The 17,954-nt window shown below is 40.4% G+C and overlaps 1 protein-coding gene across 1 annotated transcript; it reads right to left on the minus strand.

The window, feature by feature from the left end:
- Positions 1–9,905: 9,905 nt before the first annotated feature.
- Positions 9,906–13,638, minus strand: LOC135463410 (uncharacterized). Its single transcript, XM_064740670.1, has 5 exons — positions 13,551–13,638; positions 12,793–12,843; positions 12,498–12,578; positions 11,868–11,921; positions 9,906–10,030 (listed from the first exon to the last, which is right to left on the minus strand). The coding sequence occupies exons 1-5, from the start codon at positions 13,636–13,638 to the stop codon at positions 9,906–9,908; spliced, it is 399 nt and encodes a 132-aa protein (XP_064596740.1).
- Positions 13,639–17,954: the final 4,316 nt, after the last annotated feature.

Genomic DNA, 17,954 nt, shown 5'->3' on the forward strand with positions numbered 1-17,954 from the left:
CCGCAATGTATTACCCCGGGTTTTCTGGTTTCTTCCATCCGCAATGTTCTACCCCAAGTTCTTTGGTTCCCTCCATCCGCAATGTTTTAGCCCGAGTTCACCGGTTTCCACCATGTGTTATGTAACCCAAGTTCTCTGGTTTCCTCCATACGCAATGTTTCAGCACGAGTTCTCTGGTTTCCTACATCCTGAATGTTTTAGCCCGAGTTCTCTGGTTTCCTCCATGCGTAATGTACCCCGAGTTCTCTGGTTTCATCCATCTGCCATGTTTTAGCCCGAATTCTCTGGTTTCCTCCAGCGTAATGTACCTTGAGTTCTCTTGTTTCCTCCATCCGCAATGTTTTAGGCCCATTTCTCTGGTTTCGTCCATCCACAATGTTTTGCCCCGAGTTCTCTGGTTTCCTCCATGCGTAATGTACCCCATGTTCTCTGGTTTTCTCCGTCCGCAATGTTTTACCCCAAGTTTTCTGGTTTCCTCCATCCGCAATGTTTTACCCTCCAGCCGTAATGTTTTACCCCAAGTACACTGCTTTCCTCCAGCCGTAATGTTTTACCTCGAATTCTTTGATTTAATGAATCTAAACACTAATCCTTTAAGTCAGAAATGGTTTTCTGGAATCGACCCCAGTCACTTTAGTGACGTATTTACGTCATTTTAATGACGCTGATCATTACACTGAAGTGTCAATAGGGCGACGTCTCAAACGTAAGACCATACAGGAAAGGTATGACTATGAAAGCTGGTTAAGGCCGCTATCATCATACCTTCGCACCATTGGTCCAATCGCTTCGTACTATATTGTTCTATCGCTTCGCAGTATCGTTCCATCGTCAGTGCGGTGATACGATAATGGCCTTATATTTAGTTGATTAAATATGACCCACTTTGGACTTCTGCTGGTATCCCACTGGGAGCGTTGGCGTCCAACTTGGCGTTCGACAGCGACCAATCTTCTCCGCCTTTTCTTTTTTCGCGATGATTTTTGGTAACATTGCATCTCAACACTGTAGAGAGCTGCAACATCGCTGAAACACTCGGTCACACACTCTTTCACCTAAACTTATCCCATACAAGTAACAAGGATATTCAAACGCTTTGGCGAGATATAGTAGAGAACAACATTCTGACGAGATTCCAACGAGACTAAAAGGGTATTCAGTTGAGAATCTCGTGCAAACCTATCCATGGTTCTTCCAATGAACTTTGACACCATTCAATAACAACATCTAGTGATAGATAACAATGTATCACTGTACCACATGTTGCCAGTACATTGCGATAACACTGCGACCATCTACGACAGATGACTGAGCTAGGATGCCGGGTATTTTTATTTACTTATTTATTTGTTTATTTATTTATTTATTTTGTATTTTACACCGTTCTCAATAATATTTCGCTTATACGAAGGTGGCAGGCATTATGGTGGGAGGAAACCGGGCAGGACCCGGGTGAAACTCACTACCATCCACAGGTTGCTGCAAGACCTTCCCACGTACGGTACGTCGAATGTTTTTAAATACGTTGAAAAAGGACCGACCCACAAAATGCTTGAGCGTTGCCGCTTCACAGGATCAGCACGCAGGCATAAAGGAAGGCATTACGCAACGCCGGGCTGATTCATATAGTTCCAGGTGATCACCTGAGCGTTTGTGTGTGTCTTTTTTTTTCACTGCATGCAAGTCAGGAAAAATTTCTCAACTCCACGTGACACCAGTGTAGTCATATAAACACACACACATATATACTGTGGCCAGGAGTTACTGACATTTACTAAACATATACCACAAGAGAATATATTTTCCGCGTTGTCCCAGGGTTGTGGATATACTGAGCGTTGTTTCCGGCGTATGCTTCAAAAGAGAGCACATAAGGTCATGTGGGAAGTGTCGTCCAGAACTTCCGTGGAAAATGTGTTTTGTGTGTAGACAATGCACGTATACCATGGCCAAGCGGTAAGACATAAATCCACATGTTTTTTTTAAATAGTTTAAGACTAGTCATATGTAGGCATTGATAGATTAACTGTGCGGGCTGGTACTGACCGGGATTTGAACTTCTCCACAGTTGAACTGTAGCGCTCTACCACCTGAGCTAAAGAGAAATCCAAGGCCCACTAATTACTGCTAGTATTAGCACTGAAATTTGGTCGCGTAAGAAACAAGAAGAACTAACTGAGTAAGTTGCATGTTTCGTTCAAATGACGATGGTGTATGGAGTTCTGTTTTAAACATGTACAGCCTGGTAATCCATTGTCAGCATGTAAGGACAGCATGGTGATCCAGTGTCGACATGTAAGGACAGCATGGTGATCCAGTGTCGACATGTAAGGACAAAATGGTGATCCAGTATCGATATGTAAGGACAACATGGTGATCCATTGTCAGTATGTAAGGACAGCATGGTGATCCATTGTCAGCATGTAAAGACAACATGGTGATCCATTGTCAGCATGTAAGGACAACATGGTGATCCATTGTCAGCATGTAAAGACAACATGGTGATCCATCGTCAGCTTTTAAGGATAACATGGTGATCCAGTGTCGACATGTAAGGACAACATGGTGATCCAGTGTTGACATGTAAGGACAACATGGTGATCCAGTGTCAGCATGTAAGGACAACGTGGTGATCCATTGTCAGCATGTAAAGACAACATGGTGATTCATTGTCAGCATGTAAGGACAACATGGTGATCCAGTGTCAGTACGTAAGGACAACATTGTGATCCAGTGTCGACATGTAAGGGCAGCATGGTGATCCAGTGTCGACATGTAAGGACAACATGGTGATCCAGTATCGATATGTAAGGACAACATGGTGATCCATTGTCAGTATGTAAAAACAACATGGTGATCCAGTAACGACATGTAAGGACAACATGGTGATCCATTGTCAGCATATAAGGACAACATGGTGATCCATTGTCAACATGTAAGGACAGCATGGTGATCCAGTGTCGACATGTAAGGACAACATGGTGATCCAGTGTCAGCTTGTAAGGATAACATGGTGATCCAGTGTCGACATGTAAGGACAGCATGGTGATCCAGTGTTGACATGTAAGGACAACATGGTGATCCATTGTGAGCATGTAAGGACAGCATGGTGATCCAGTGTCAACATGTAAGGACAACATGGTGATCGATTGTCAGCATGTAAGGACAGCATGGTGATCCAATGTCGACATGTAAGGACAGCATGGTGATTCAGTGTCGGCATGTAAGGACAACATGGTGATCCAGTATCGATATGTAAGGACAACATGGTGATCCATTGTCAGTATGTAAAAACAACATGGTGATCCAGTAACGACATGTAAGGACAACATGGTGATCCATTGTCAGCATATAAGGACAACATGGTGATCCATTGTCAGGATGTAAGGACAACAGGGTGATCCATTGTCAGCATGTAAAGACAACATGGTGATCCATTGTCAGCATGTAAGGACAACATGGTGATCCATTGTCAACATGTAAGGACAGCATAGTGATCCATTGTCGACATGTAAGGACAACATGGTGATCCAGTGTCAGTACGTAAGGACAACATGGTGATCCATTGTAAACATGTAAGGACAGCATGGTGATTCAGTGTCGACATGTAAGGACAACATTGTGATCCAATGTCGGCATGTAAGGACAACATGGTGATCCATTGTCAGCATGTAAGGACAGCATGGTGATCTATTGTCAGCATGTAAGGACAACATGGTGATCCATTGTCGATATGTAAGACGAGCCTGGTAATTAAATGACGATATGTAAGTACAGCGCGATGTTCCAGTCTCATCATCTGATTCTTCATATAATCGTTTATCCCTTACGTGACAGAATAGCTGACATACGAGAAGAGAAGGGATGTGCCATTGTCATTGATAGGTGTGTCCGATTTCTCGACAAAATGAAATCAGGAATTCAATTATTCAAATTTCATTCAGGATCGGGGATTTACACATTCCATGTGTTGTTTTGATTCTTTTCATGAGTTAAAGCTTGTCTCCCATTGCCAATATTAAGAACATATAGAGAGAGTATAGAAAAAAAATGGATGAATAAATGCTTGGGGTTTAACGTCGTACTTAACAATGTTTCAATCATATCTCGACGAGGACAAGGACACATACAAACAGAGCGAGCCCATGTCACCAAAGTGCTGCCTCCACTGAAGTTTCATGCCGAAGACACCAGACATGACACCCCATTTAGTCACATTATACTGACATCGAGCCAATTAGTCATATGTTTTTCCTCTATAACATCTCATTTCCGGTTCTGATTAATTGCTCTAACCTCTCAGAGTTGAGACAAACAAGCGAGGCAACAACAAGTACCCACTTTTAATCTTCGGTATGAAGTGACCCAGGATTGATCCAGGGTCTCCCGGCTTATAGGCGGACGCTATAAGAATTAGGTAGTGTAGAAAAATGCTAAGATGTGAGAGAGTTTATGGCTAGTCGTTTGGTATTATTGTCTGCCTTTAATCTGAAATGTTAAGCTGTGAACATTTCTTTAGTATTGAAATCATACATCTTAAGTGCTGTAAAATGTGAGTATCAACATTTTAAAATTTAGGCCGCATATACATTCATAATGCGGAACATTTTAAGACAAACGATTACCCTACTTCCTTAACCTTTCCGCATATGAAAGAGCAACTTTCAGTGCAGTTTATGCAAATTTTAATTTGATTTGGTTGGTTGGATTGGCTAGTGTCAGTACTCCAGTGTCATAACGTATAATTGTATCTGTCAACATGGAATAATGCATTCAGAATGTGCTTGAGTAAACAACATGCAAACGCACGAAAAGGTTGAAGAATTACGATACAAAATTTCGTAAGCATGTTGTCACATGCTAAATTTGTAATACTTTTACAGATACTAAATCTGCTAGCATGTAACATTATACGACGTCGTATAAGTGAGATATTCTTGAGCGCAGCGTAAAACACCTATCAAATCACTATAACATAATAATAAATGCTTTCCCCCAAGAAGTCCACCATTGCCAAAATGTCGGAGTTAACATTACTAATGCTATAAACAGTATAACATTTCAGTTCTTATGTCGCTAGTTCTTGTTGCTTACGATCAGGCGACCTGCTAAAATGCTGCGAAAATTAAGTGGCCGCTTTTCTTTGGTCGCAATATGGTTGCAGTGCATCGCGAGATGTGCAAGCATTACTCGCGCTCACTTGTAGGGTTCGCAATGTTTATCGCTAAATGTGGTACAGCTACCGTCGGGTCCTCACATGCTTGCAAGGATACATGTACATGTAGCCATTAGGCGAGAGCGCATGTGGGCGCGAAAAGTCTGGTCGCATACATTATGTCGTAAGGGCATCGAAAAGAGTCGCAATATATGATTGCTGTCGGTCCCTGTTGCGACGTTTCTGGCAATATAGACAACTCCGATCTGTTTCTGGTATCTATAGAGCCGATACTCGTATAACGCAAATGATAGGTCTACTTAGCTGACGGATGATAAATTTAGTTAAAGTCAATCGAATAAGTATCAGTGGATGTATTTCATAGGGCAATATATGCCACACTTCATATAATACCTGTTTGACGTTTCTAAGTGATTTCGGCCATAATATAACTTAGAAAATGAAGCAATTATCAGATCTTTTTTCCGTATTGCCTTGATTAAATGTACGAAAATTTATTCCAGCGAACCCATTTTTAAACTAAATCCACTTGGGGAATAGAGTGATTTTTTATTGTGAAGCAGACAGAAGGAAACAATAGTAAGTATTAAATCTGATATGCACATGAAATGTAGACCTAGAATGTAACACAGGATATAGCGTACAAGCCCGTATTGCCAGTGCGGTTGGAAATGCCTAGAAAATCAAATTCGACGTATGAAAACTCGGAATCTAAAGTCCGACCAGAGATGTAATTGTCATAAACCGTAAATTTAACGTTGTCCACTATGGGTTTTAATTGATACGGCAGTATATTTACTTCTGTGTATAGGTAGAATCCATCTGGAAAATGGCATGCTTTGATACAAATTCCCAAGTTATATGGCCAGCTAGACGGGTTGGCCATTTATGACGTCACCAGCTGTGATTTACCTGGTAGTAAATCTTTGGTTTTTGGTGGATTTAAAGTCATAATTACGTTCCTCGGAGGTCCTCCTGGTATCATAATGTTAAACAAATTATAATCTTTATACTTAAGACAAGTAGCTAAATCTGGACACTAATTATTAAAGCTCGCCACACCTCTTCAGTCCACCCATTTTATTGTTAATTAAACTGCACGCCTGTAATTGATACGTAGCATACATTTATATATGATTTGTACTCGTTCACATTAAATAAAACCACAAAAGTAAATATAACTGCGTTTCAAATTCAAGGAGTGGCAATTTTATTTGGGGAAATTCTCACCGCAAGATCCAGGATATTGGGAAACCATTACATCTGTATATAATCGTATATCCTTTTTTTTGATCAAAATCCTGCATATAAACATAACTTATACGTTATTTCAATCTGCAGGTTTTATAGCAACAATCATTATTCATCTCCCTTGAGTTCTGGGAGAGATACGTGTACGTTGGCAAATTCTGATCTCATTGGTGTGTGGCACAGCTCGTGCACTGAAAAACCAAATGTTTAACATTTAAACATCTCTGCAGCAGATAATAAATGTGCTTAATGTTTAATTGTAACGTGTTTAATACTTAAATACTTAAACATGTTTATCCAACAATTGATAATAAGGCCGCTTTATAATGTTGATCATATACGTTGGAAACTTTAATTCACTCCGTTTAAGCAATAAACTCTTCAATTTACTACATAATTATTGCATTCAGGCTATACATTTGAGTATTTATAAAATACTGCATGTATTTATAAAATAAAGCAATATATTTTATGAAAAATACGTGTAAATCTGAAAAATAGACACACCTTGAACATGTTAAAAGTAACCATTTATTATAGTGTGTGCACTTGCTGCCGATCAAAATAGTTCATGAATTGCCTTAAATGTATAAAACAGATCAAATTATAGCTTTTGGAACTTTGGAATCATTTTAACGCTCTAAATAGTATAGGTACGAATCCGATATTTACTGAAAGGCATTAATTTGGTAAGCACGTTTATTATCTGTTGCAGAAATATGTTTAAATGATAAATATTTGTTTTTTCAGTGTGCATGTCACGTGATCTATAAGGCGCGTCTAGTTTTAGCTTGAAGTTGTGGTTGTCGTGTCATGTGAATATTTTTAAGTGACGCGTAAAAACCCAATCAAAGAAATAAATCTATTCCATGGCGATTTCGTAATATTAATCGTGTCATATACGATTACCACATGCATGTACCATTCAATATGAGAGTTCGCATTAAACACAGTTCACTGCTCCATTAAAACCAGTTTTCTTAAACATGATTTTTAGTATTAAAAAACAAAACAAAACAAAAACAAAACAACGAATACATGGGCATTTACGCCCCTGTCTAAGTTTGGTTCTAATTTTACTGCGCCATGTTTGGCCTCAAGTTTACATGACATCTGTAGGTACATATGTACATGTATGGCTAAGACTCAGTACTACGACACAATTTGTTCATATGTGGGCCAATTTGTGAGCCAGAGGCATCTCACCAATGCGGTCACTGTGAGTTCAAGTCCAGGTCATGCTAGCTTCCTCTCCGGTCGTACGTGGGAAGGTCTGCAGCAACCTGCGGAGGGTCATGGGTCTCTGTCCGCGTCTCCTAGAAAAATTTGAACCGAAACTACAGTGTTTAACTGCGAATTACGGCCTTGTAATATTTCTGTTTTTACTAGAAATAAATGTAAACAAAATCAGGAACTGATGTTCATGGAGCGATTCAATGCGAACTCGTTTTTACATGGGAGAATGATCATAAAGCTGAACTTTCTGCATTTTTTCTCCAGTAGCCGATTTATTCATATTCAGAAAACGTCAACCTCGGTATCTTGATCTTTTTATGCAATTTACTTAATTTTGTTAGTATTTGTTAGATCTGTTACGACCCGAAAATACGAAAATTAATGCATTCACGAAAATTAATGAACATTACCATGTATGGATGTTGAAGATCACTGGGCAAAGTTCGTGCAAAATATATAGAGGCTTACGTTTCTTTCCATTCTCCGCGAAAGAAATTGTGACATATGACGTCAAAGAAAATGTTGTCACTGTTCTAGAATTACACCAAATGCTGTGTTGTCATCCCATTTAACATACAACCACATTAAAACAATATTGAAGGGACCAAGCATCGGGGATGCTGTTTCCACCAACAGAATCCTAGTTTTATGCAGGAATATAATTTAATTAAAAACGTACACCATAGAGAGAAAACTAAAGGAGCGACGGCAGTGTGATAGTTGGTAAATAGTTACACGAATATAACCGGTGAAATACGGCCTCTTGACTCCACCAGGGTATTGTACTATCTGTTCGTGTAGATGCGTAAAAAGCAGCAATTTACACGCCCCCGTAGCACCATGGCTTAAGCAGAATTAAGTCAAAGAAAATGCAGTGATGGTAATCGTAATTTTGTATACGTCACTAGTCTAGAATTACTCAAAATGGGTGCCCACTTATGTAGGCATGCTCATGTACGGTTACTATGTACACCAAAAAAATAAAATAATAATAATCTGTTAATTTTAACAGAAAGTCTGTTGTCTGAGTGATTCTAGATTTTATTCAGTTATTGCAGCAGGCTATTCTCTTCAATATAACACACATATTCTACTAAATCAACATAAACATTCCGTTAGACTAACAGGATGTTATGTTGAAAATGACAGAATATTATGCGATAATAACAAAGTACATTGCATCATCACTCAAACAACAGACTTTCTGTTAGAATTAACAGGTTAATTTTTTGAGTGTATAAGTGGGCTTTCATATCTGGGTTCCCCGTTCTGCAACAGCATTACGAAGACAGTATGACAGCATATTTATTTTATTTAGACTGTTTATTTTGATTTGGGTCTTAATGACCTAAACAAACATTTTTCACTTATACGACGGCGATTATATCTGTTTGTGAATATAACCGGAGTGCCCAGAATAAACCAACCAATCCTTCGCTCGGTACCTAACAATCCCCCTGATTAAAATCCACTGCCTAAACAGCCAGAGCTGGATTCGATCACTGAGTGATGATAGAATGTATTCTGTTATCATAACATAATGTTTGTCTAGTACAACAGTTATGTTGAATTAATAGAATATGTGTGTTATATTTAAGAGGATAATCCGATGCAATATAACAGAATACCTTCTAGCATCATTCAGCCACACAATTTGTGCCTTTTTTTTTTTGCTTTTTGAGACTAAGAAATATCCCATGTCAAGTTTTGTATTTCTATGAGGAAAGATACATTTTCTGTCTTGGATGAGAAAGTACTGTTTTATTCCGAGTTCTCTGGTTTCCTCCATCCGCAATGTATTACCCCGGGTTTTCTGGTTTCTTCCATCCGCAATGTTCTACCCCAAGTTCTTTGGTTCCCTCCATCCGCAATGTTTTAGCCCAAGTTCAACGGTTTCCACCATGTGTTATGTAACCCAAGTTCTCTGGTTTCCTCCATACGCAATGTTTCAGCACGAGTTCTCTGGTTTCCTACATCCGGAATGTTTTAGCCCGAGTTCTCTGGTTTCCTCCATGCGTAATGTACCCCGAGTTCTCTGGTTTCATCCATCCGCAATGTTTTAGCCCGAATTCTCTGGTTTCCTCCAGCGTAATGTACCTTGAGTTCTCTTGTTTCCTCCATCCGCAATGTTTTAGGCCCATTTCTCTGGTTTCGTTCATCCGCAATGTTTTGCCCCGAGTTCTCTGGTTTCCTCCATGCGTAATGTACCCCTTGTTCTCTGGTTTTCTCCGTCCGCAATGTTTTACCCCAAGTTTTCTGGTTTCCTCCATCCGCAATGTTTTACCCTCCAGCCGTAATGTTTTACCCCAAGTACACTGCTTTCCTCAAGCCGTAATGTTTTACCTCGAATTCTTTGATTTAATGAATCTGAACACTAATCCTTTAAGTCAGAAATGGTTTTGTGGAATCGACCCCAGTCACTTTAGTGACGTATTTACGTCATTTTAATGACGCTGATCATTACACTGAAGCGTCAATAGAGCGACATCTCAAACGTAAGACCATACAGGAAAGGTATGACTATGAAAGCTGGTTAAGACCGCTATCATCATACCTTCGCACCATTGGTCCAATCGCTTCGTACTATATTGTTCTATCGCTTCGCAGTATCGTTCCATCGTCAGTGCGGTGATACGATAATGGCCTTATATTTAGTTGATTAAATATGATCCACTTTGGACTTCTGCTGGTATCCCACTGCGGGCGTTGGCGTCCAACTTGGCGTTCGACAGCGACCAATCTTCTCGGCCTTTTCTTTTTTCGCGATGATTTTTGGCAACATTGCATCTCAACACTGTAGAGAGCTGCAACATCGCTGAAAAACTCGGTCACACACTCTTTCACCTAAACTTATCCCAAACAAGTAACAAGGATATTCAAACGCTTTGGCGAGATATAGTAGAGGACAACATTCTGACGAGATTCCAACGAGACTAAAAGGGTATTCAGTTGAGAATCTCGTGCAAACCTATCCATGGTTCTTCCAATGAACTTTGACACCATTCAATAACAACATCTAGTGATAGGTAACAATGCATCACTGTACCACATGTTGCTAGTACATTGCGATAACACTGCGACCATCTACGACAGATGACTGAGCTAGGATGCCGGGTATTTTTATTTACTTATTTATTTGTTTATTTATTTATTTATTTATTTTGTATTTTACACCGTTCTCAATAATATTTCGCTTATACGAAGGTGGCAGGCATTATGGTGGGAGGAAACCGGGCAGGACCCGGGTGAAACTCACGACCATCCACAGGTTGCTGCAAGACCTTCCCACGTACGGTACGTCGAATGTTTTTAAATACGTTGAAAAAGGACCGACCCACAAAATGCTTGAGCGTTGCCGCTTCACAGGATCAGCACGCAGGCATAAAGGAAGGCATTACGCAACGCCGGGATGATTCATACAGTTCCAGGTGATCACCTGAGCGTTTGTGTGTGTCTTTTTTTTTCACTGCATGCAAGTCAGGAAAAATTTCTCAACTCCACGTGACACCAGTGTAGTCATATAAACACACACACATATATACTGTGGCCAGGAGTTACTGACATTTACTAAACATATACCACAAGAGAATATATTTTCCGCGTTGTCCCAGGGTTGTGGATATACTGAGCGTTGTTTGCCGGCGTATGCTTCAAAAGAGAGCATACAAGGTCATGTGGGAAGTGCCGTCCAGAACTTCCGTGGAAAATGTGTTTTGTGTGTAGACAATGCACGTATACCATGACAAAGCGGTAAGACATAAATCCACATGTTTTTAAAAATAGATTAAGACTAGTCATATGTAGGCATTGATAGATTAACTGTGCGGCTGGTACTGACCGGGATTTGAACTTCTCCACAGTTGAACTGTAGCGCTCTACCACCTGAGCTAAAGAGAAATCCAAGGCCCACTAATTACTGCTAGTATTAGCACTGAAATTTGGTCGCGTAAGAAACAAGAAAAACTAACTGAGTAAGTTGCACGTTTCGTTCAAATGACGATGGTGTATGGAGTTCTGTTTTAAACATGTACAGCCTGGTATTCCATTGTCAGCATGTAAGGACAGCATGGTGATCCAGTGTCGACATGTAAGGACAGCATGGTGATCCAGTGTCGACATGTGAGGACAAAATGGTGATCCAGTATCGATATGTAAGGACAATATGGTGATCCATTGTCAGTATGTAAGGACAACATGGTGATACAGTAACGACATGTAAGGACAACATGGTGATCCATTGTCAGCATATAAGGACAACATGGTGATCCATTGTCAACATGTAAGGACAATATGGTGATCCATTGTCAGCATGTAAGGACAACATGGTGATCCATTGTCAGCATGTAAAAACAACATGGTGATCCATTGTCAGCTTGTAAGGATAACATGGTGATCCAGTGTCGACATGTAAGGACAACATGGTGATCCATTGTCAACATGTAAGGACAACATGGTGATCCATTGTCAGCATGTAAGGACAATATGGTGATCCATTGTCAGCATGTAAGGACAACATGGTGATCCATCCTCAGCTTTTAAGGATAACATGGTGATCCAGTGTCGACATGTAAGGACAACATGGTGATCCAGTGTTGACATGTAAGGACAACATGCTGATCCAGTGTCAGCATGTAAGGACAGCATGGTGATCCATTGTCAGCATGTAATGACAGCATGGTGATCCATTGTCAGCATGTCAGGACAACATGGTGATTCACTTTCAGCATATAAAGAAAACATGGTGATCCAGTGTCAACATGTAAGGACAACGTGGTGATCCATTGTCAGTATGTAAGGACAACATGGTGATCCATTGTCAACATGTAAGGACAACATGGTGATCCGTTGTCAGCATGTAAGGACAACAGGGTGATGCAGTAACGACATGTAACAACAACGTGGTGATCCAGTGTCGACATGTAAGGACAACATGGTGATCCAGTATCAATATGTAAGGACAACATGGTGATCCATTGTCAGTATGTAAGGACAACATGGTGATCCAGTAACGACATGTAAGGACAACATGGTGATCCATTGTCAGCATATAAGGACAACATGGTGATCCATTGTCAACATGTAAGGACAACATGGTGATCCGTTGTCAGCTTGTAAGGACAACAGGGTGATGCAGTAACGACATGTAACAACAACATGGTGATCCAGTAACGACATGTAAGGACAGCATGGTGATCCAGTGTCGACATGTAAGGACAAAATGGTGGTCCAGTGTCAACATGTAAGGACAACATGGTGATCCATTGTCAGCATGTAAAGACAACATGGTGATCCATTGTCAGCATGTAAGGACAATATGGTGATCCATTGTCAGCATGTAAAGACAACCTGGAGATCCAGTGTCAGCTTGTAAGGATAACATGGTGATCCAGTGTCGACATGTAAGGACAGCATGGTGATCCAGTGTTGACATGTAAGGACAACATGGTGATCCATTGTCAGCATGTAAGGACAGCATGGTGATCCATTGTCAGCATGTAAGGACAATATGGTGATCCATTGTCAGCATGTAAGGACAACATGGTGATCCATCCTCAGCTTTTAAGGATAACATGGTGATCCAGTGTCGACATGTAAGGACAACATGGTGATCCATTGTCAGCATGTAAAAACAACATGGTGATCCATTGTCAGCATGTAAGGACAACATGGTGATCCATTGTCAGCATGTAAAGACAACATGGTGATCCATTGTCAGCATGTAAGGACAACATGGTGATCCATTGTAAACATGTAATGACAACATGGTGATCCAGTGTAGACATGTAAGGACAACATGGTGATCCATTGTCGACATGTAAGGACAACATGCTGATCCATTGTCGACATGTAAGGACAACATGCTGATCCAGTGTTGACATGTAAGGACAATATGGTGATCCAGTGTTGACATGTAAGGACAACATGGTGATCCACTGTAAACATGTAAGGACAACATGGTGATCCAGTGTAGACATGTAAGGACAACATGGTGATCCATTGTCGACATGTAAGGACAACATGGTGATCCATTGTCGACATGTAAGGACAACATGGTGATCCAGTGTTGACATGTAAGGGCAAAATGGTGATCCAGTGTTGACATGTAAGGACAACATGGTGATCCAGTGTCGACATGTAAGGACAACATGGTGATCCACTGTCAACATGTAAGGACAGCATGGTGATCCAGTGTCGACATGTAATGACAACATGGTGATCCAGTGTTGACATGTAAGGACAACATGGTGATCCATTGTCAACAAGTAAGGGCAGCATAGTGATCCATTGTGGACATGTAAGGACAGCATGGTGATCCATTGTCGACATGTAAGGAGAGCATGGTGATCCATTGTCGACATGTGAGGACAACTCTGTGATCCATTGTCGGCATGTAAGGACAACATGGTGATCCAGTGTCAGTACGTAAGGACAACATTGTGACCCATTGTCAGCATGTAAGGACAGCATGGTGATCCATTGTCGACATGTAAGGAAAACATTGTGATCCAATGTCGGCATGTAAGGACAACATGGTGATCTATTGTCAGCATGTAAGGACAACATGGTGATCCATTGTCAGCATGTAAGGACAACATGGTGATCCATTGTAAACATGTAAGGACAACATGGTGATCCAGTGTAGACATGTAAGGACAACATGGTGATCCAGTATCGGCATGTAAGGACAACATGGTGATCCAATGTCAGGATGTAAGGAAAGCATGGTGATCCATTGTCAGCATGTAAAGACAACATGGTGATCCATTGTCAGCATGTAAGGACAACATGGTGATCCATTGTCAGCATGTAAAGACAACATGGTGATCCATTGTCAGCATGTAAGGACAACATGGTGATCCATTGTAAACATGTAAGGACAACATGGTGATCCAGTGTAGACATGTAAGGACAACATGGTGATCCATTGTCGACATGTAAGGACAACATGCTGATCCAGTGTCGACATGTAAGGACAACATGCTGATCCAGTGTTGACATGTAAGGACAACATGGTGATCCAGTGTTGACATGTAAGGACAACATGGTGATCCACTGTAAACATGTAAGGACAACATGGTAATCCAGTGTAGACATGTAAGGACAACATGGTGATCCATTGTCGACATGTAAGGACAGCATGGTGATCCACTGTAAACATGTAAGGACAACATGGTGATCCAGTAACGACATGTAAGGACAACATGGTGATCCATTGTCGACATGTAAGGACAGCATGGTGATCCATCCTCAGCTTTTAAGGATAACATGGTGATCCAGTGTCAACATGTAAGGACAAAATGGTGATCCAGTATCGATATGTAAGGACAACATGGTGATCCATTGTCAGCATGTAAGGACAACATGGTGATCCATTGTCGACATGTAAGGACAACATGGTGATCCATTGTCGACATGTAAGGACAACATGGTGATCCACTGTCAACATATAAGGACAGCATGGTGATCCATTGTCAACATGTAAGGACAGCATAGTGATCCATTGTGGACATGTAAGGACAACATGGTGATCCAGTGTCGACATGTAAGAACAACATGGTGATCCACTGTCAACATATAAGGACAGCATGGTGATCCATTGTCAGCATGTAAAGACAACATAGTGATCCATTGTGGACATGTAAGGACAACATGGTGATCCAGTGTCAGTACGTAAGGACAACATGGTGATCCATTGTCAGCATGTAAGGACAGCATGGTGATCCAGTGTCGACATGTAAGGACAACATTGTGATCCAATGTCGGCATGTAAGGACAACATGGTGATCCAGTGTCAGTATGTAAGGACAGCATAGTGATTCATTGTAAACATATAAGGACAACATGGTGATCTATTGTCAGCATGTAAGGACAACATGGTGATCCATTGTCGATATGTAAGACGAGCCTAGTAATTAAATGACGATATGTAAGTACAGCGCGATGTTCCAGTCTCATCATGTGATTCTTCATATAATCATTTATCCCTTACGTGACAGAATAGCTGACATACGAGAAGAGAAGGGATGTGCCATTGTCATTGATAGGTGTGTCCGATTTCTAGACAAAGTGAAATCAGGAATTCAATTATTCAAATTTTATTCAGGATCGGGGATTTACACATTCCATGTGTTGTTTTGATTCTTTTCATGAGTTAAAGCTTGTCTCCCATTGCCAATATTAAGAACATATAGAGAGAGTATAGAAAAACATGGATGAATAAATGCTTGGGGTTTAACGTCGTACTTAACAACGTTTCAATCATATCTCGACGAGGAGTCAATAAGTTTGTGTACACATACAAACAGAGCGAGCCCATGTCACCAAAGTGCTGCCTCCACTGAAGTTTCATGCCGAAGACACCAGACATGACACCCCATTTAGTCACATTATACTGACATCGAGCCAACTAGTCATATGTTTTTCCTCTATAACATCTCATTTCCGGTTCTGATTAATTGCTCTAACCTCTCAGAGTTGAGACAAACAAGCGAGGCAACAACAAGTACCCACTTTTAATCTTCGGTATGAAGTGACCCAGGATTGATCCAGGGTCTCCCGGCTTATAGGCGGACGCTATAAGAATTAGGCAGTGTAGAAAAATGCTAAGATGTGAGAGAGTTTATGGCTAGTCGTTTGGTATTATTGTCTGCCTTTAATCTGAAATGTTAAGCTGTGAACATTTCTTTAGTATTGAAATCATACATCTTAAGTGCTGTGAAATGTGAGTATCAACATTTTAAAATTTAGGCCGCATATACATTCATAATGCGGAACATTTTAAGACAAACGATTACCCTACTTCCTTAACCTTTCGGCATATGAAAGAGCAACTTTCAGTGCAATTTATGCAAATTTTAATTTGATTTGGTTGGTTGGATTAGCTAGTGTCAGTACTCCAGTGTCATAACGTATAATTGTATCTGTCAACATGGAATAATGCATTCGGAATGTGCTTGAGTAAACAACATGCAAACGCACGAAAAGGTTAAAGAATTACGATACAAAATTTCGTAAGCATGTTGTCACATGCTAAATTTGTAATACTTTTACAGATACTAAATCTGCTAGCATGTAACATTATACGACGTCGTATAAGTGAGATATTCTTGAGCGCAGCGTAAAACACCTATCAAATCACTATAACATAATAATAAATGCTTTCCCCCAAGAAGTCCACCATTGCCAAAATGTCGGAGTTAACATTACTAATGCTATAAACAGTATAACATTTCAGTTCTTATGTCGCTAGTTCTTGTCGCTTACGATCAGGCGACCTGCTAAAAATGCTGCGAAAATTAAGTGGCCGCTTTTCTTTGGTCGCAATATGGTTGCAGTGCATCGCGAGATGTGCAAGCATTACTCGCGCTCACTTGTAGGGTTCGCAATGTTTATCGCTAAATGTGGTACAGCTACCGTCGGGTCCTCACATGCTTGCAAGGATACATGTACATGTAGCCATTAGGCGAGAGCGCATGTGGGCGCGAAAAGTCTGGTCGCATACATTATGTCGTAAGGGCATCGAAAAGAGTCGCAATATATGATTGCTGTCGGTCCCTGTTGCGACGTTTCTGGCAATATAGACAACTCCGATCTGTTTCTGGTATCTATAGAGCCGATACTCGTATAACGCAAATGATAGGTCTACTTAGCTGACGGATGATAAATTTAGTTAAAGTCAATCAAATAAGTATCAGTGGATGTATTTCATAGGGCAATATATGCCACACTTCATATAATACCTGTTTGACGTTTCTAAGTGATTTCGGCCATAATATAACTAGGAAAATGAAGCAATTATCAGATCTTTTTTCCGTATTGCCTTGATTAAATGTACGAAAATTTATTTCAGCGAACCCATTTTTAAACTAAATCCACTTGGGGAATAGAGTGATTTTTTATTGTGAAGCAGACAGAAGAAAACAATAGTAAGTATTAAATCTGATATGCACATGAAATGTAGACCTAGAATGCAACACAGGATATAGCGTACAAGCCCGTATTGCCAGTGCGGTTGGAAATGCCTAGAAAATCAAATTCGACGTATGAAAACTCGGAATCTAAAGTCCGACCAGAGATGTAATTGTCATAAACCGTAAATTTAACGTTGTCCACTATGGGTTTTAATTGATACGGCAGTATATTTACTTCTGTGTATAGCTAGAATCCATCTGGAAAATGGCATGCTTTGATACAAATTCCCAAGTTATATGGCCAGCTAGACGGGTTGGCCATTTATGACGTCACCAGCTGTGATTTACCTGGTAGTAAATCTTTGGTTTTTGGTGGATTT

Source organism: Liolophura sinensis, chromosome 3 (assembly GCF_032854445.1).
Source record: "Liolophura sinensis isolate JHLJ2023 chromosome 3, CUHK_Ljap_v2, whole genome shotgun sequence".
NCBI lineage: Eukaryota > Metazoa > Mollusca > Polyplacophora > Chitonida > Chitonidae > Liolophura > Liolophura sinensis.

Coding starts and splice junctions, on each gene's coding strand:
- LOC135463410 (XM_064740670.1), bottom strand. CDS start 13,638: ATGTCTACACTGGATCACCATGTTGTCCTTACATGTTTACAGTGGATC. Junction 12,844..13,550: donor CAACACTGGATCACCATATT/GTCCTTACATGT, acceptor CACCATGCTGTC/CTTACATGTCGTTACTGGAT. Junction 10,031..11,867: donor TGTCCTTACATGTCGTTACT/GTATCACCATGT, acceptor ATTAGTGTTCAG/ATTCATTAAATCAAAGAATT.